The sequence below is a fragment of the Tetrao urogallus genome (genome assembly GCF_951394365.1).
Source record: "Tetrao urogallus genome assembly, chromosome: 4".
Classification (NCBI taxonomy): Eukaryota; Metazoa; Chordata; class Aves; order Galliformes; family Phasianidae; genus Tetrao; species Tetrao urogallus.
In genome coordinates this window covers 49,544,293-49,564,422 of record NC_136817.1, presented here as the reverse complement: position 1 = coordinate 49,564,422, position 20,130 = coordinate 49,544,293, and the positions used below count along the sequence as shown (strand labels likewise).

Genomic DNA, 20,130 nt, shown 5'->3' with positions numbered 1-20,130 from the left:
GGTGACGGAGCACTGGAACAGGCTGCCCAGGGTGGTGGTGGAGTCTCCTTCTCTGGAGATGTTCAAGACCTGCCTGGATGCCTACCTGTGCGACCTGGTGTAGGGAACCTGCTTTGGCAGGGGGTTGGACTCGATGATCTCTGGAGGTCCCTTCCAACCCCAGCAATTCTGTGATTCTGTGATTCTGTGTTTGTATTATTTATTTGAGTAATCTGTTTCTAGGCATTACAAGTATTGTCAGGAAGACGTATATTTTTACTGCACTTTTTTTTCAGACTTTTTCCAATAATCTTGACTTCCTGAAACACTTATGAGAATACAGCAGCCAGAGAAAGTTAGAAATTGTATACTAGTTTTGGTTCCAAGCTGAAACCAACTTCTTGTCACTTATTCCAACTGCTGTAATGACAGAACAAGTAATTTATTTTGTTTTGTGAATTTTATCATTTCAAACACATGCTTATTTCCAGAAATTATTTGAAAACTGCTCCTCTCCTCTGCCCTTGTCAGAAACAAATATCAGCAAATTGCTGATGTCTAGGATTCAGTGTTCTATACCAGAAAAATAGTGTCAGAATTAGCACTGCTGCTTTCAGAGGCACACAGCACTTAAAAGGCTAACAGATTAGTTTATAGATAACTCTTGGTACCAGAAGGAAACTTGATTTTGTTTTCTTGCCATCTAGCTCCCACAAAACACATTTTCCTGTTAGTCATCTCATATATTTGGCTAGATGAAGTAAGAACTTTTTTTGAGCAGATAGCGCCACATATGGAGTACTGTTTAAGGATTTAAGGATAGGGATCTGGAGAGAGTCCAGTGGAGGTCCACAAAAATAATGAGGAGCCTTGGAGCATCTCCCTTACGAGGAAAGTCTGAAAGACCTGGGACTGTTCAGCCTGGAGAAAAGGAGACTGAGAAGGGTTCTTATCAATGCTTATAAATATCTAAAGGGCAGGATTCAAAGTTAATGAGGCCAGGATCATTTCAGTGGTGCCCAGTGACAGAACAAGGGGTAACGGGCACAATCTGTAACACAGAAAGTTCCATACAAACATCAGAAATAACTTATTTACTGTGAGGATGACAGAGCACTGGATGAGGCTGTCCAGAGAGGTTGTGGAGTCTTGTTCTCTAGAGATATTCAAAGTCCACCTGAATGTTTTCCTGTGCAACCTACTGCAGGGAGCCTGCTTTAGCAGGGGGTTGAACTACATAATTTCCGGAGGTCCCTTCCAGCCTCTATGATTCTGTGAGTCTGTGTTTGCTTATTACTAATTCTGAAAATACAAGGCAAACAAAAAAATTTGAGCATTGTAAGGTACTTACGTACCTTCAATACTTGATGTACTCAGATGACAGTGTTCTTGTTCAGGAATTATGGGCAGTATCTTTATGGCCTGTGCAGTAAGTGGAATCGGTTGCTCGTTGGCCTTCACTGTTAAAAGTTAAAATATTTTTAACTCACATTATTAAACAGCAAATACATCAGCAGAGTGTTTGAATACGCAAGTCTGAAAATCATTGAAAACTATCTGATTACAAGACAGAGGTGCATAACCAATTTTTCAATAGGATTTCGGTGTCCAGAGATGCAAATGTATGTCTGGAAGTCCTGCAAGTATTAAATACGTTCTGGTATTTCACTTCTGCATGCTATTTAGACTACAGCAGGCTGATCTGAAGTCTTTATGGAAAGCAGCTGGGAGGTAGGCAACTAAATTGCTTGTGAAAAGTTTACTAGTAGTGAAAATACATGCAAATTTGGGTTTAACTAAAAGTCTCCCTGTATGGGAACTGTTGAGTCACGGCCTGAACCACTGATTGACCACCTGAGGAAAGGACTGGGTCAGCCCTGGAAGCACAGGTGAAAGTGATTCAGCTGTGTGAGCAGAAGTCACAGGTGGTGCCTGGCTTCATCTCTCCTAGACCCCATTTAAGGGCTGACTGCCACTAGGGATGGGTTTCTTTCTGGAGATCTCCTCTCTGTGGAGTCTTTCCTGGTAACCTAGATCTTTGGATACAGGTGAGCGTTCCTTCTCTGTTTGTTTCTTGTCCCATTTTCACCATGATAATCTTTCTAGCTGTAATACCAACTGTAGTGCTCCCCAAATACAAAAGCCTGTCATTGGCTGGTTGAGAAGAAACAAATTTAGAATGTGAACTTTCCAATTCATTTTAATATGAGGACAGCCCAGATTATCACTCAGGAACATTTGGTGTGGTTTCAGATAACTTGTCATATGCCCAAGGAGAGTATCTAGGTGTCATATGGTGGTTAAAAGAGATGGCATCATGCACCTCAGAAACAGGGAGTGATGCAGTGATGCCTTTAGCACACTGCCAACAAGGATGCTGATACAGTATCTTACTGGAGTACAGGTAAAGAAAGAGTGAAATAGTGTTGCCGGGCTAATGAAGTCAGAGTTATTGATGCAGTAATGCATTTTTCAAAGAGCTACAGAAGAAGTAGAGCCCAAAATATTTTAACTTCAGGTTCACCCTGTCTCTGACAATTCATGACTTCAGTAAACTTACAAGTGGGTTTCTGTTGTGTTTATAACAAGAGAATGTAGTGTGATATAAGTTTAGCTTCATCTCTTCTTCACTTACTGTGTCTACTGACCAATTAAAAACTGAAGTTTGGATCTTCGTAATTATGAAACTGTATATGAAAAATAAAGCTAAAATAAATAAACCTAGGGCAAATTTTTAAAAACTGATCTTATTTCACCCTCATGCTGAACCTCGGAAGAGAATGTGGGCTTATATTTCTTTCAGAGCCTAAGTGCAGCACTGTTCTGCATGCATGCAAATAAAACAGAGAAATAAAAGACAAATCATTTAAAAGCACCCTACTGAAAGCATACAGGAGCTATAAAAGCTTGTTAAGATTACCTGTCCCTTCTTGATTTTATTCTCCTTTCTGAAACAGCAAAAGACCCAAAATGGTAATTAACTTTCACGTTTTTTCTTCCTCTGGAGATGTTGCATCTTTGAAATTAGCAAGTCTGTGTTTAGTATTAAACATCATGGTAAGCTTTGCTTCTTCCAGCATTATTCATCTAAGTTACAATGGCAAGGACAACAGCTATGTCAGGAACTAACTGGGAAGGATCAGAATCAAATATGTGATGCCTCGATTGGCCAAGATTAAACAAATCTCTCCTGTCTTGGCTTTGCAATTACTTAATATTGTAGAAGTTGTATCCTGCCTGTCCTCATGCTGAAAAGAAAATGTATTGCAGAATACAAGGACTGAATCTGAATTCAGTGGGATTGCAGCCCTGGCACGACTGAGCCAGGCATTGCTTCTACTTCCAACCTGTCAACTAGCCTGACGTTGCAGCAGTGCCTCGGAAAGATGGCAGAATATGGCACATTTCCTTTAATCTTGTAGGCTGGGAACTATTATTTTAATATGATAGCATGGAAAGCAATGTAGGAATTCAAGTGACTGCTGGGAAATTTACCTAATTGTTTCTTTCATGCAAATTATAGTTGCAAAACATGCTTATATCAGATGGTATGGATGGCACAAAATGTAAGCAGTCCAGAAGACAACAGCAGTCCTGAAACACTGAGGTTTTTTTATTCTCCAAATCCTGGTTGTCACTGTGATCCTGCATCATTCTTCTTTAAGGATGAGTTATAAAACTGCCATTCAATTGCTTAGTGGCTTTTTTAGCATTCTATAGCATGTGTTTTAAACAAGCCACCCCACTTCTTATGTTCCTGGAGACTCCAAAATTTCTGTACCTGAAATCTGCAACTATTTCTCTTTGCTTGCAGCATTTATTCTGTTTTTCTGCTTTTCCATTTCTCTTAGCCTGAACAAAGAGCCACGCACTCAGACTTGCTGATGCATTATCTTTCATTTTTATTTTTTTTACTTTTGATTGGCATACTTTGGGCTTTTTAAAAATTACTTTTCCATTTGAAATGTAGATATAAATGTTGATGTACTGGTCTCTTGCTTCACTGGATAGTTTTAAGTGTTACATTTTATGCTAAGACTGCAGCAACTGAGCTCTGTATCACCTTGCTGGTGGCCTTTGTTCAAGTTGACCACTGTTCCCCTAGGAGAAACACAAAACACCTCCTCAGCAACAAAAGCCATGTGAACTGCTGGCCATGTGCCCCAGCCTGACTACCAGGTATGGCTGGGGTGGCTTCTGCTCTTGCTGTTGTGTTATGAATGGCTGCTAGCCTTCAGGAGGTATTTCCATTGCTGCTGGGAATTGAGGCCAAAACATGGATGCTGGTCTTTGCTAACAGAAACTCAGCAAACCATGGAGTAGCCAAGTGCTGTGTGCATTTACTGACTCTGGGCTACATTCATTTTCACTAGAGAAAACTTATAATTCTAAGATTTCAGATAAGTAGCACAGATGTGAACATACAAATGCATGTTGTAACTCACAGGCTAATGAAATATCAATTAAAAATGCTACTACTTCAATAAGTACAGTCTTTGGAATACTCAGTACTGTGACTGAGATAAGTTCAAAATCTGTTCTGGCGAATGAACTATGCACATGAATTAACTTGGCATGGCTAAAAGCCAGGAGTTTCATAATATAATCAGAAGAAAACATACATTGGAATTAGCTTTGCATTACTGTAGCAGACTCAGAGAGTGAGTCAGGGAATCCTGTATTTGTATACCAGAATGTAATGAGCCAAAGTATGACTTTGTGAGCCAATGGTGTGTTGCTGAAAATGAGAGAAGACAATTTCAGCAATGTGGCAGGCATTATGTCTGAACTAAGATAGCTCACAAAGACTGTAGAGTGCTAATATGATGATATTAGCAATATGGTTCCCTTTCTGTACACTACTCTTCTAGAACAGAAGTGGGAAGAGGATTTTTTCCATCAGACCTTATGCTGCATTCAAAATAGGACAAAATTGAATGTGATTTTTTTTTTTAATGCTGGAAAAATGAGATCTGGAATTTATAGAGGTGAACTTCTATGTACTCACACTGTAGCTTATAACCCACATACTTACATTAATGAAACTTCCAATACAAATCTGCTAGGCAGATTCACTCCTAGGTATTAAACCTCTTATTTATGCAGTCTGTATTTCTTATGCAACTATTTTCTTTTTTTCTTTCTCTGTTTCTTTTCCTTTTTTTTTTTTTTTTAAACAGTGTAGTATATAGTTCATACACAGGTAATTATGTGCCATGCCCCCAGGCTTAAATTCCTTTTAGGATACAGCTATACGAGAACAGCAATATTTAATAAGTTGCTAATAGTGGAAAAGGTATTTAAGTGGTTTGGCAAAAGTGGGTTAAGGAAAAGGTATACGAGCAGCACAAGTACAGCTACCTTCCATTTTGTTGGAATCGAGGTGATTTAAGCATTGAACCACACGTGACAATTTAGCAGTTTCTGAGGTCTTTTAGAACACCTTGGGGAATACTACCTAGATCTCGTAATTGCTGTTATTAATTTAGTAAGCTGTTCCAAAACCCCTTCTACTGCCTCTCCAATTTGGAAAAAAAAAAAGGAAGTCTTGAAATAAAAGCCTCTGATGTGGGAATCTCCCTAAGATTCTCTGTCATGAACACAAAACAAGAAATTGATTTTTTTTTTTTTATCTATACTTTGAACTACTACTGTCAAATCCTATCCAGTATGAAAATGTTTCATGTCTGGAAATATAGGTCAGCCATTTAAAGAACTTCTTGCACTGAACAAAAAGCATCCTTTGCTGCTGCAGCTGAATAAAGGGAAACTGCATTATCAGTTTAAACCATGCAAGGAAATGTTTTATGAAAACATAATGACAGATCCAAAGTCTAGATAACATGTACCACTCTATACTTTTTTTAGCTTAACAGAACAGTCATGGTACAATCTACATTCATGACCAGAAGAACACACTAAAGCTTCCCTAACATCACTGTATGTGCCAGTTCCTTTAAAATACCATGATTTTCTTAAGTCAGAAAGTTATCATTTCAGTCCCACCATAGAGAATATACTGTAGATCTTCCCTCCTTGCCACTGGGCTGGATGGTAATGATTCCTGTGCACAGTGGCAATAACAGTTTTAGATATGAGCTGTGAATTATTTATTTGTAGTAACACATTAATACTAAGCCACTAATTTACTTTGCCTCCTTAAGAAATCATTCTCAAAGTATAAGTTTCCTTCTTTGTCTTTCTTTATCCTTTTCTGAACTCTGAATGCTTTGAGAAGTATCTAACATCTTTTCATCCATGAGATACCTTCCCACCCCCTTGTAATACAGAGTTGTTCATTTTCATTATGGTGTTTCCAGGATGTTTGTATTGTCTTCAGTGCATCTCAGTGTTATGCTTCTAGACTTGAAGCTACATACTAATGATAAATTAAGTACTATCGAGGGCTGTCAAATAAGTAACCTATCACAATTTATAACCGACTATCACAGTTGCAAATCCTGGAGGTAAAATGAAGTAAAGACTTTCCATATGGTTCTGATTCTACTTTAAGTTGTATAAATTGGAAAATTGTCTGGATTCAGTAGAATCATAGTGTGTGAAATCAATGAGTATCTGATTAGTGTAAAGCCAATTGTTGCAGTCTATACAACTAAGCATTATTCTGAGTTAAATGTATAGATTGAGGCAGGAGGAATGTGGAAGTAAGAACAACAAACCAATATGGGATTCCTGTTCTCTTCAGCACAATAAAACTACATTTGAAATTTTCCATAAAATTTCATAATCAAAAATGCCTTTGGATATTCAGCACTAAAGATAACATTGTGCTAATAAAACAGGTATGGTGAAGCTACTAAAGACAAAAGATGTCAGGGAGATAATCCCTTTCCTGGGGGATGAAAATAATGAGCTCATAAATATATCTTAGAGGTAGCTTGTGCTCTAAAACTAAGGAGTATAAATTGTACTCCCAGGAGAGTTCAGACAGACAGGGAGCTATTCACTCTTTTCTAGGTAAAATTGAAATGCCATGAGTTACTGAGTTGTAGAGGGAAATTGCTTCTTCTCTAATTCTTCAAGAATTGACAAGACAAACAGCGAGGTACCCAAGCCTAGACAAATTTAAAACCATTTATTTCATTTGCTGGCTCTGTAGCAGTTCTTGTCTTGAATTCGTTCAAAGCTATTATTCTTTATGTTTATGCATACGATTGCCTACATTTGTGTACAATTTCTGTACACTAACAAAGTACTTGGCTGCAAGACTTTAAATATGGCACACAACATGACTAAAAACTAAATTGAAGTATTAAAAACAACAGCAACAACAAAGGAGAACAGTCCTTAATGCAAAACATTTGGAAGACTGACAGAAGCATTCTGACATAATATATGTCACTGTACAGACTCACTGTGAGAATTATTTATTTCTGTTATAAATGTTTCCATAACATAAGCCAGATTAATTTTTTGTAGGATCAGGGTAACTCTGAAACAAAACAGAGGCATCCCTTGACAGGAAAGACTCAAAAGCATTTCTTGAACTCTCCACGCTTCAAGATGTGTTAGCTTTTTATTTCATTTTATATTACCTACCAGGAAATAGATGAACTTTAGTAGCAGAAATTGTTCTTATATCAAGTCTGGAACCACTTTTCCCTTGATCAGTAGAAAATATTGCTGCTCCTCTGTGCTTACAATCTGTTTTAAACAAAATGAGATATCCTTAGCTATAAAATTATATATATCAGTCATTAGAGGGGAAGTGGGTAAACCTCTTATATTTAAACTGTTTAACATCTCCCATGAAAAAGAACAGGAAAGTTTTGTGGTAAGGTCTTGAGAAAAAAACTTAGCCTGACGTTTTTTTATTTTTCCAAATTAAATTTTATGTCTTCATGCTTGCCCTTTTCAAATTATTCTTTCCCTCCTCTGGAGCATGTATCTTGAGAACATTTTGGAAGGTTATCAAAAAGGTCACTCTGCACATTCCTATGGAGGTTAAGAATCTCACCGCTGACAGTGGAATAGCTAGAGTTGAGTGTACTAGAATCCTAGGAAGCCTACAGCTTATTCGCTAGTTTGTGGTGTTCATCTTTGGGAGCACAGTATAGGAATGAGCTCTGTATCACTGAGAGAAAGATAGAGATGATCTTAATAGCACTGATCTGTAAAGACAAAAGCCCAGGTTCTCAGCATCCAACAACAGATGTGCCCCAGTGTTTTTATTTCGGGAATGCTAAAAAAGAAAAATCATCTTTAAGAAGTTCATAAAATTAGCACTATTTAGGTCATGGTATTTTGTGAACACACAAGTGAGATATAATATGCTGAAGTCCTAAGTCTGCATTCTAATGGTTAATGTTAAAGGAAGCTCTGGAATTGGCTTAAGGCAAGTCTGGAAGAGTAATAGTGAAGAACTAATTTCTAATTTAGCTCTTTTGTCATGGATCAGTTGCAAGCTCTTTCAAATGTATTTGGCTATTTTATTTTATGCACTTTTGGAAATAACTTCATTAATGTTTCGAAGAGTCTCAGAGTCTGCCAAACAGAATATCTTGGAATGTCTCAAGAGGAAATGAATAATTCCACATTTTTTACCAGATTTCAGTAGTACTCAGAAATTAAGAAAAAAGTACTGACTGAACTATGATGGTAAAAATTCATAGCAGCTGTTTTAGGCACATAGTAATACTCTGACAGATTCTTCAGGCACCACTGAAAAAAGCAGTATGTAGACTTTTGATTAAAGATGGCGTAATGTATACATATAAGGAATAAAACTTTCAAATATAATTTGTATGTTCTTGTCTTTTTGCCAGTAAGATACTGATGTTGTATGTGATGTTACAAATTGTAAATTTAACTAATAACAACACTATTCCTCTACCAACAGGAAATGCTCTCTAGAAACCAATCAGAAACCAGGAGCTCACAAAGGGCATCTCTTCTTTCCTGCTTGTGCCTAAAACAATTCTGAAAAACTTGCATTTAATAGAAAACCAATCTTTAAGAGTAAAGGTAGTAAATCGTTAATTATCACTACTAGCAGCTCTGTATTAAAATGAGATGTTATGACTCAGAGCGTAGACAATCACACTCATGGCATTTATTTGCATTTTAAAAGCTACCACAAAAGTCCTTCAAACCAGAGCATTTAATAGCCCGCTTATAAAGATCTATTTTACAGTTCATAGAATTTGTACATATGTTAAATAGCATTCAGATTTTGGTTCCTGCAATAAATAAAAGGTCATGTATTTTAACCAAGTTCATATGATGAGGTGATTGTTTTGTCATTTTGAGGGGCTGTCATTTTAAGCAATTTTTTCACTTATTAATTAAAAATATATGCATAAAATATTTACATTATGTAGATACAAAAAAAATCACAAACATTCTGATCATGGAAACATCTTGTGTGTAGGCAATCTTCTGCCTCCTGTTCAGCTGTCATTAAAGCTAAACTCCTATTGCTCTTTCATTACAAATCTGCCTGTGAATATAGTTGAGATGATGATAAGCTACATGCATTCCCATTATTTTTTTTTATTACCATTGTGACCAAGGTCTCCCCATTCTGTAGCTCCCAACTACAATGAGAATGTCTGTTAATAGGAACTAAGTGCTGGCTCTCAAGAAGCTTCCTACCCACTCGGCCTGACACAAGTAGAAAGTCTCAGGAAACCGCTGTGAAAAGCATCTGAAAGCTATTCTATTAGGTAAGAGGTTAAGTAACTTTTCACAGTGATGTAAGTGTGTGCTCCCTGTACCATATAGCTCTGACTTCTAATAAAAAATAAAGACCAGCAGCTGATGAGGTCAATTTTCTGCATAGATTTTGTGCAGAGTACTTTATCTTGGTTGTCCAAAAGTCTCATGCTTAGAGTACTCCTACACTTTTATTCTTGCTTATCCGTGGCGTGTTGCTAGAAGAAATACTGTGAATCCTAATTTCAGACTCTGTCTGAAGTGAATTGCATAGGAAGACCCTGTTTTGTTCAATGAAGGCAATGTGTAGAAATAATTGTTTCTGTTTCAAAATAAGTTATTCCATAGCAAAGTTAGTTTCTGAATTGCTTTGAGTACAAAGGGGAATTTAAATCTGTTTAAAATGGTCATTGGCATCTCTTAAGACTTAGATCAAAGATCAGATGTATTCATTTCATCTACTGAAGTAAGCCTGAAACCAGAAGTTCTTTAGACAAAAGACCATAGGCTACCAATTATGTGTCAGAAAAAAAAAAAAAACCACAACAAAAAAAACCAGCTAAAACAAACAGACTTCATTTAGTAGCAAAAATCTTGGATTTGCATCCACAATTCAAAGATGAAAGGGATCAGTCATCTGAGTATTCCAGAAGTTTCTACAACACTTTGATTAAAACACTGTTGTCTGAAATACATAATAATCAATAGCTTTGTTATTGTCAATTTTTCATAATGTAGATGTTTAGTGCAGATGAACTTGTTACTTACAGTTTTGGCCATTTTCTTGGACTATTTTGTAGATGACAACTGAAACAGTCAAGACAATAACAACTGGAATCATACTGAGCCAAATGATCTTCGTCATACACATTGGATCTGTCCATTAAATGTAGAAGAGATCAAATTAAGCTGGAAATTAAGCTGCAATTTTACATGCAGCTCAGCCAGTAAGAAAATGCTTCAAAGATCAATGTTTATATTTAATGTAAAACAAGGAAAATACATATCCTCTCTTTGTTTGCTTTTTAATGGGATACAGAAGAAAATTATTCACTGTTCAATGTTCACCTGTACTGACACTCCCAATTTCCAGGTCCATCTTCACATATCAAAGAAGGAAAAATACTACACATAGAATTTTTCTTATGAAAAAGTAAGAAAATACCTCCCATAGAAAGCCCATGGGGAATACATTCAACAAGCTATTAAAAGCTAGTTTGGGGAAGAATTGGTGAGTCTTGGTGTGAAAAGGAGGAAAGCTTCTCTTTCAGACTATGGCTACTGAGAAATTAACCCACATTTCTGTGGAATCAGTTCAGTACCTAGTGCAAGCCTGAACTGTATACCACAGAGGAAGGGCATGGAGAACTTGCCTCCCCAGAAGACCTTTGAAACCTCTTTGGCAGCTGCATGCTAATGCATACCTTGACATTGTCTAATAAAATATTAAACAAACAAACAACAATTTGACTCCGACTCATAAAATCAAATTACTGGCCACAGCCAAAACACTGTTTTCCCTCTCTTGATGTAGAATACCATAATTAGACCTATATTAACTTTGAATGCCTTCTTCTCTGAGAAGTCAAGCGGTAACTACCAATAAGGCTTTCAAGTAAGCACAGTTCATCCCTCCTAATTCATAACTAAAAAGTACTTTTTATAGAAGTCATTTAGGCCTTCTCCTTTCAGGAACAATACTGTACTCCATCTTGTAGTAACTTGTATTGGCTTGCATGCCAGTAGTGCCCAGTCAAAGCTCTGTGAACCTCTCCAGCTTTGTTTTGAAGTAAGCAAAATAGTTGTTAATTTTTATCAGTAACTTGAAATTACTATTAGGAAATGGTGATGAGATCACAGCTTTAAAATTAGTGGGCAAGTTGAAAACTATGCTCATATACAGTCCTATTTAAAAAAAAAAAAAAAAAAAAAAAAAGTGCCCTCTCTTTACTAGGATTTAACCTGGAAATATTTTACACTGGTTTATCCAACTCAAAAACGCTTAACTTTTCCAGCAAAGACATAGCATAAAATGCATTTGCCTTAAAAAACTAAATGAATGTAATAATTCAGCAATTCCCCAATGGAAAGTGTAGCATACGTGGGCTGGAAGGTCTGACTGTGGTCAGGCAACCTCCTGCAGCACAAAGAGAAACTTAAATAGCTGTCAGGCTGTCCTCTGGGAAAAGTAAGCCTAGCTCAGTGGAATATTTCTCTTTTAAGTAATGCTGAAAGTAGGATGTTGCTGCACAACATTATGAAAAGTCAAACTTGTCTAGTGGTTGTTCTGCCTTCAAAGTTAACTGAATTGTTTAATTTACCTTCTAGACAGCAGAATTATGCCATAAAGGGGGAGGGAAAAAGAAAAGAAGTAATTCCAGCTTTTTTCAAACATGCATTTTGTAAGTCTGTCATCATTAAGTGGAGAAAAAAAAATAACATTTACAGATGCTTATTTTTCTGTCTTGTTTCTAGGGAAAAAAAAAAAACAAAAAACAACAAAACATAGCAAAACATGTCAGTTGACTACTTACAATGGTCTTTTACTAAGGGATGATCAAAAATGCATTGTTTTGTTGTGAAATAGTTTCAAATAGTTGCTGAAAGCAGATAACTACCTACTGCAAATTTTTTGCAAGATGCAAATTGTTTTCAAATCTCCTTTGTAACTTACATTCCACATAAGACTTCAGTTGAAGTGAAATATTCATACAGCCATTTTGGTCATTGATCATAGCCATTAGACAAGAGTGATTTAGGTATTCTTCAGCTGCACTTCTTCCTCTGATTATGGAGTTGTTGATGTAGATTTCCAGAATGTAGTAGGTACTATGCTCTACTTCTTCATTTGCATGAAGCATGGTGAAATTAAAATATTTATAAAAAGAAATAGCATCTTCTGTGTTCACTTCAGATGAGTCTTTTGCTATAGGAAATACAAGGTTATAAAAACAAAAACAAAAACAAAAAAACCTGTTAAATAACAGTATACAGTGAGAGCCAACTCTCAGAGCAATAAAATATTTTCTCTGTCTTATTTAAGAAAATAAATAGTGCATTTTTACATTACTGACTATAATAAAATGGACAAAAGGATGTAAGGATCCTGAACAGTTATGAGGAGTACTGATTGTCCTTAAAAAATGCATTTCCTCAGCAAATTATTGCCTTTTTAAAAAAATTTTATAACTAGCTTCAAATCTTTTGTTGTTGTTATTGCTCTGTCACATGTTGTCAAAGCTAACAAAGCAAAAAACTGAGCTATGAAAGAAAAGAAACAATAAAAGCTGTACAATGATAGACATCTGCAGTGCACATCCAGCTCCTGTGCTATTAGTTGCAGAAAGCCTTTGTTTCATTTCAAACCACAAGCTGTGAGGCTTGTAGAACATTAACAACAAATACAGGTAAATGAGACATTGTCAGAAGTGTTAGAGTTGTATGTGTATAAGAACAGAGTTTGTCCACATATTTGTTTGTTTTGGTATTGTCCACGCTTGGAAGGACAGCTCTATTTTTCAGTAAGGAAACGATGCAGTTTAAGGAAAACTGCATTTCTCACATTCAGGTCTTGGCCTCTTGCCCCTGTTGCTGGCAATGTTAGGAGAGCAGAATTCAGAAGCTTCTCCTCCTCCAAATGTTTTCAGATACACTGCAAGTGCATAAGGCACAGAAGGAACATACTGCTACTACTCTGAAAAACGGTGGATGTTGCTAAGTGTTTCATACTGCTGGGCCTGTCCTTATTCAGTGCTGCCTTCTATTAAACAAGAAATGCAACTAACTCTTTATGGACATTATAGATTATATGCACAAAACTGGTCATTTAGTTCTTTTAATTTCTGCATAGCTGCCATCTAAGTAATTACCATCTTCGATTTATTTCTTCAGATACTTGATTGCAAATTTTCATCATATAATATCAGCCATCAGCAAGCAGAGATCCACAGTGACTCTTAAAATTAAACCTATCGAGAAAACTCATCAGAAACTATAGAACTCTACAAATAAATATTTTATAAAATCCAGCAAGAAAAAAAAGAGATCAAAATGCGTTCGTAAAACCCAGGTGGTAGGGGTCAAATTTGCAACAGCAATAGTTGGAACAGCAATAGAGTGCAAGCAGCACTCCTTGCAGACCTTAAGATAATGAATGCTCCCCCATATACAAGATCCTCAAAGAAAAGAAATCAGCACTCACAGCCAAGAATTACTGCTGCTACAAATACGACAAAAAACCTATGTTTTGCAGCAATGCAAAGAATGCTATTAAGGAAAAAAAAAAATCAAACCAACCAACCAACCAAAAAAAAAAAAACCAACAACAACCAAACAACAGCAGTATCTGTACAGTTTGCAAAGACAATGGAGAACCAGCGCCATATTATCATCTTCAACTACCAAATCAAGCCATGCATCTTATGCTATAATTAACTACTTCCAAATAAAGTACTTTGCTTTTCCTACTTACTTTTTTTATCTATTGATCTTGATTCTTGATGATCAACATTCACATCTTTGCTGGATTCAGACTCTGAGTACTTAGTATTTGACTGTTGTTCCCTACTAGAGGACAGGCAAATACATGGAATATTTTGGAAATTTGAATGATTTACAATGGTCTTCAGTAACACAATCTGATTTTCTCTTTTTTGTTGCAGTGATCTTTTGCAAGAATTATTAAAAGTACAAAGTGGAAAGGTGGTGCTATTTAATGAACAGGTATCCATGCACGATACAACTACAGTGTTAGCTGAAAAACAAAGAGTACTGTATTAGCAAAACCATCTCTTAGAGTACATGGGTAAGTAAGTGCATTTAAGTTTCATGTAAAATACCCTTTAACCATCATACAATGAAATGCACTTCTTGAGGGTTATGGCAGAATAGTGCATGCACCATCAAGCAAGGAGAAGAAAGCAGAGAATATTTTTCCAACATACATTTTGGATTTTATTACTGAGTTACATGGGATATCTTTCAGTACTGACTGAGTTGCATTTGTGGTGATCTCTAGTGTCATTCCTGTTTCAAAGTTGTCCAAATTTCAGTGTGCTTGAAGAGAAAATGAAACCCACTTGTGTTTGAAACAGGAAACATAGCCCTGCAACCATGCAGTTGCAACCCACCAGAGTGATCACACTGTAAAATAGTTAGGAGAATGAAAACTTTCTCTCCAATGACACTTAAACCCACAGAAATACTGCTGAATCCTCCAGCCACCCTTCCTGCTTTTTTTCTATTAAATCATTAAACTTAATGCACAGTGTTTTTGCTAGTTGAATTTCAATACCAAATTACTGCAGCTGAAGCACATTAATGCAACAAATAACAAAAAAAAACCCACATAGTTTTAATTATTAATGCATGTTATTTTAAACGTCTTTTACATTAAAGCAAGGCTTTCCTATATGAACTGTGTATTTCTACTTGAGTTAACCTTGAACTATTTTTTCAGTATGAAAGAAATTGAAGATTAAAAATCTTCTGGGAATCCAACATGAAATATGTATTTATGAACACAAATAATCCCTCCCATGAGTTGATGTAGTGCTAACCCATAGTATATTAGCTAACCTTCCAATTCTGGTAGTATCTTTGCATGTCTGTGATGTGGAAATTCTGCATCTAACACTCATTATGAGTGATATGTTCATAAATCCTTACATATAGACAGGAAAACAGCCTTTGATTGCTCCAGTACTCATCTGCAATCTGACAGTTTCAATAGCCATCTGTGCTCACATCAGAGCTGACTGGCCTCAGAAACAGATCGGTGAAGGATTTCAGGCAGGAACAGAAATAAAATCCAAAATCCAGTGCCAAAGTCAGTTACCTTCACTTTACTAACATTACATAAGAATGTTATAAACTCATAAAACATAACACATTGAAATGTAAGATATTATATATGTGGGTAAAAAAATCTAAGATTTTAAGTTTCCATTAGGGAAGTCAAAATATTTTCCTCAAAATGCTTTTGATCTGACCATCCTGGAGTGGAGCAGGCTCTTGAGACCCAGTTCTTCCAGCTGGAAGAGGTGGTTTGGGCAGTCATCTTCCAGTCAGATGAGCCAACATCGGATGGAAAATGTTTACCTTCCTGGCAAGGCATGCATGCAGGTGGGGAACTGGTCAAAGACTACTGCCACAGCTTTCAAGGTCAGCAAATGGCAGTTCTCCACCAGGCCCCTTTCACTGAGTTTGTACATAGACCTGGGAGTCTGCTGACTGTGGTCAGGGGGTCTGTGCACAGCACCATGTATTCCATTTTGCATCTTATGCTCCGCATGACCAAACAGGCTCAAGAGCTGCCTAATGCTAGCCAACTTACAGAGCATAAAGAGTATGCTAAATGATTGGAAAAGTTTGAATGCTGTACTGTTAGGGAGGGTACTTACCATCCTCTGAGAAAAATCTGTAACCCGCATACTTAATATTAAGAATTTCTCTGGTTATTAAATCCTTTACTAAGCCTCTATTTAGTTTTCTGTTCTGTTTTCTACTGAAAATCCAATTCTATTAAAATGAAATTATTCATAGGGAAAATCTGAATTTGTAAAAAAAACTTATTCGCCTTAAGAAAATAATAAATATTTCATTTTGGATTAGCTTAACTATTTTTTTTTTCTTTTGATCTATGATACTCAGTTTCAAATCAATTCAGCAGTATACAAAATCGCATTTTTATCACTTCTTTGCCGAAATGGTAGCAAACACACAACATGTCAGAGATGGCAGAGGCCTACAGTACAACATGGGGAGTACACAATGATAGATTTATAATGTACACAGTCCATCAAATAACCAGACCCAGAGGACGAGACCAGAATTGAGAGCATCGGGCTCCAAAAAAACAGCAACATCTTGTTCTAAACTGAGGTAATGTAAAGCTTCACAGACTTTCAGCCAGATAGATCTGTTGCTTTATGAATTTGAGGGAAACAAGTTTCAGTTTTGGTGATACTGAACTGTTTTCTTTTGATAAGTTTTTAATGGCTTGGGTTAGATTTTTCCCACAATGTCTCTTTAAGGCATAATCTTCAATTTTATTCCCACTCTGGAGTCAAAATAAATGCTAGAACTTTCCCTAGGGTAAAAACCTGCAGTGTTAATGTGATCTTAGACAAGCCTGTGAAACAAGGTCTCAACCACTCATTTAGGAGCCGATCATAGAAGGCACAGTGGCTGCCTTTTACATGGCAGTGAAGGTTTCCAGTAACAAATTTTTGTGGGGAAGTAATGTCCACAGCCTCCTAGCCAGCAATTTGAAACACCTATAGGAAAGTAATTCTGTACATTTTAAGCTTGCTACACACTTTGGATTAAAAGCAGTTCCCAGAAGGTTTTCAGTGAACCAGAAACCAAATTTCTTGAAATTTTCATATTAAATTGTTCAGTGTATTTACTTTCTCAAATAATTCAGACGTTGCACAGTCTTTCATATTATTCTATAGTTTTTACAACATCCAAAATATGACTATGATTCTAATCTTCCAACTACAATTCTGTGCAGCGCGCTGCTCATATTCATTTTATACATAATGTGATTAAGACCATACATAAATTTCAGCATTGCAACAATCGTGTTATTGCAGTGTGAAGCAACTCCAAGAAGAATAATCTAGGACAATTACAGTGGAAAAATGCAATTACTCTTGAATGTTTGACAGTAACGTCAATGTTTTCTTCTGCTGATATTCATGGCATTGTTTATTTGCGTTGTCTGTGCTACTAAGTCCTTTGATCACTTCTGTGTGGAGGTAAAACATTCATTATTCCAACATCTTAAACTGAATGATTGTTTTCATAATGTTTTAAAAGTTACGATGGCTTAAAAAGTTTGTTGGTTTATTACCTATGAAAAACTATATATAGTTATATATATTTAAGTTTAGCCACCGTCACAGTGGCTGGTTTTGGTGAATCAATATAAAAATGTAAATGTAAGTAAACAAATCTTGGTATATTTGGTATTAATTTGTTTCCAGAAAATTACTTCATAAAGAAATTGCTTCATAAATAATGTAGTGATGTCTAGGAACACACCAGCTGTCAAGGGGATTCTTTTTATTATAAGATTTGTCTTATACAAAACCTTACTTAGGAACAGCTGTGACAAAGCTATTTTAATATTAATTTATTTATGAATTTTTAAGAAAGTGCTGGATGCATTAGTTACACTCACACATTTTGTATTCATCTGAAATACATTATTGACCTTCGGGATCACCAGTATTTGGGATTTCTGTTAACGGATTTGCTTCACTGAGCTGTAATACCAATTCTGCTCTACTTTTTTATCGTGGTACCTCTGCATCTTCTGCGTATCTCCTTCATAGGCTAACCATATGAAGATTTATAGGCATTTGTGTTGAGAGATTTTTAAGAAAACTTATTTTTTAAAGACATGGGTAGCTGCTTCTTAACATACACCTTTCAACTACTAACTTAATGAGGAAGCAAGTGAAAAGTACAGTTATATGCATATAGTGACCAGAAATTTTGCAATGTACATAAACGAACAGCAAACTCTTTTCAAATTACTACATATAATGAATTCTGTCTGTTAAAAATTTAAAGAAAACAATTTATATACACGACTTACACAGTTCATACAAATATAGCATCGTAACTATCACTTTCAGGAAAGCACATGCCAACTTTTCAATTGCAATTAGACTTCAGAACAAGCAAGGGGTCCTTTAAAAGCTGATCACTCACCTTCATGGACTTTGAAAAACTCAGGTAAACATAAAATAAACATGGTGAGTACTCCTAGTGCTAACCTGAAGAGTTCTGATTTTCTTAAAATCAAGCACATGCCACTGAAGCACTCCCATCTAGCACAGTGGTGGCAACTTCCTTCCTGGTTTAGCTTTCAGCGTGGTGTGGGCTTTATGCAAAACAACATCTATGCATTTCCTTTTTCTAATATGACTTTTTCTTTTACTCCTTGTCACGTTAAGTTGTAGAGAGAGTAGTTCTGTCCTTATGTTGGCTTGTCTGAGAATGATTCAAGTGAAACAGTGAAGATAAAATTAATGTATCGGATGAAAATACAAGAAAACTAACGCATAGAAAACATTTCATTCATCTGGGGCAATTTTGTTTTAGGAACATCATCCCCTAATGGCCATTTTCATATACCTTCTGAACAATAATATAATCATCTTTGCGAAGAAATTTTGCTCTCCTTTGGCCAAGAAGATTGAAAAAAAAAAAAAAAAAAAGTCAGAGCTTCACTAAAAAATAAGTCAGATGAGTCAGATATGTAGAATTTATTGTTTCATTTATATACATGTGCACTGGGGCCAGGATGTGTGCATATGACATTTAACTTCATGTATTACTGTATCTTTAAGACTTCAATAGATTGGTGATTCAATCATTACAACTTCAAGTTACTGATATGGTAAATAAGCAACGTTTTAAGTCCAACAAACTGAGGATGAGATGTTCGTAGCATCATTGCTGCTCTATTCTCAAAGGACAGCAGATGTGTTGCAAATTTGTACTATGTCTTCAGCATGTTATTAACCTTTACATCATGGGAAGTCTGGAAAGAGCCATTACTATTTCTATACTTAGTAGTCATAATATTACAGTTAACTTTCCAGTTAGAAAAGTGAAATCTAGATGAGACTGCAAAGAATATTTCTGGAATATTCTGTATAAAATTATCCTGGATAATGGATATGTAAAAACAATGTTTCTCAAATATCGAGCATCTAGAGTATGAGAGAATTAATTAATGCAGTTCTTTTCTGACAGAATTTTTCCTACAACCCATTAAATAGTGAGTACTGCCAAACAGAAGCAATGCCATTGAAGTTAAAATAAGAAATGTCCCATGAACCTGAAATGCTCCAAATGTTATCTAGTTGCCTCAAAAGTTGAGTAAGGCCAGGTGGAATTTAACCCACTATAGAAGGACTTTTGCTGGAGCTTTAATGAATACAAATTTGTTAACACAAAATTTTAAATGTAGCAACTTTATGTGATGAAATCAATTAAAAGAAAGCAAAATGAACTAATTTTATTTGGACACCAGGTTATAACCTAAGTAGCAATTATTATAATAATACATAATATATCTGAGTTGGAAGGGACCTTTAAAAGCCATCCAGTCCAACTCCTCCGCAATGGACAGGAACAGCTACAGCTGGATCATCACTCAGAGCCACATCCAGCAGCAATACAGAAAGTTACCAGTATGACTTTAAAATATAAACTATAACCACAGCACCATTTATATGCCATTTTAGCAAGTTAGCTCTACACCGTCAGAGACTGTGCTGCACTTAAATATCTCCCACATTATTTATACTTTCCTAGGTTTTGCTGGTGTTTATCCACCCCTTTCGCCCAGTCGGAATGAAAAAGTCTTTCAGAAACTGCAGGAGGACTTTGGCAAGTAATATGCATGTCTATGCCTTTCTAAGACATTCAGACTTTTTTCAGGCACATTTGAGC

At 36.0% G+C, this 20,130-nt stretch overlaps 1 protein-coding gene across 1 annotated transcript; it reads right to left on the bottom strand.

Annotated features, from left to right (window-relative positions):
* Nucleotides 1-983: 983 nt before the first annotated feature.
* Nucleotides 984-18,478, bottom strand: TMEM156 (transmembrane protein 156; the record flags this gene model as incomplete). The annotated part of the gene is made up of 6 exons (XM_079534142.1): nt 984-1,030; nt 1,335-1,439; nt 10,423-10,530; nt 12,329-12,580; nt 14,126-14,407; nt 18,379-18,478. 6 exons carry the CDS (start codon nt 18,476-18,478, stop codon nt 984-986), a joined length of 894 nt encoding a protein of 297 aa, XP_079390268.1.
* Nucleotides 18,479-20,130: the final 1,652 nt, after the last annotated feature.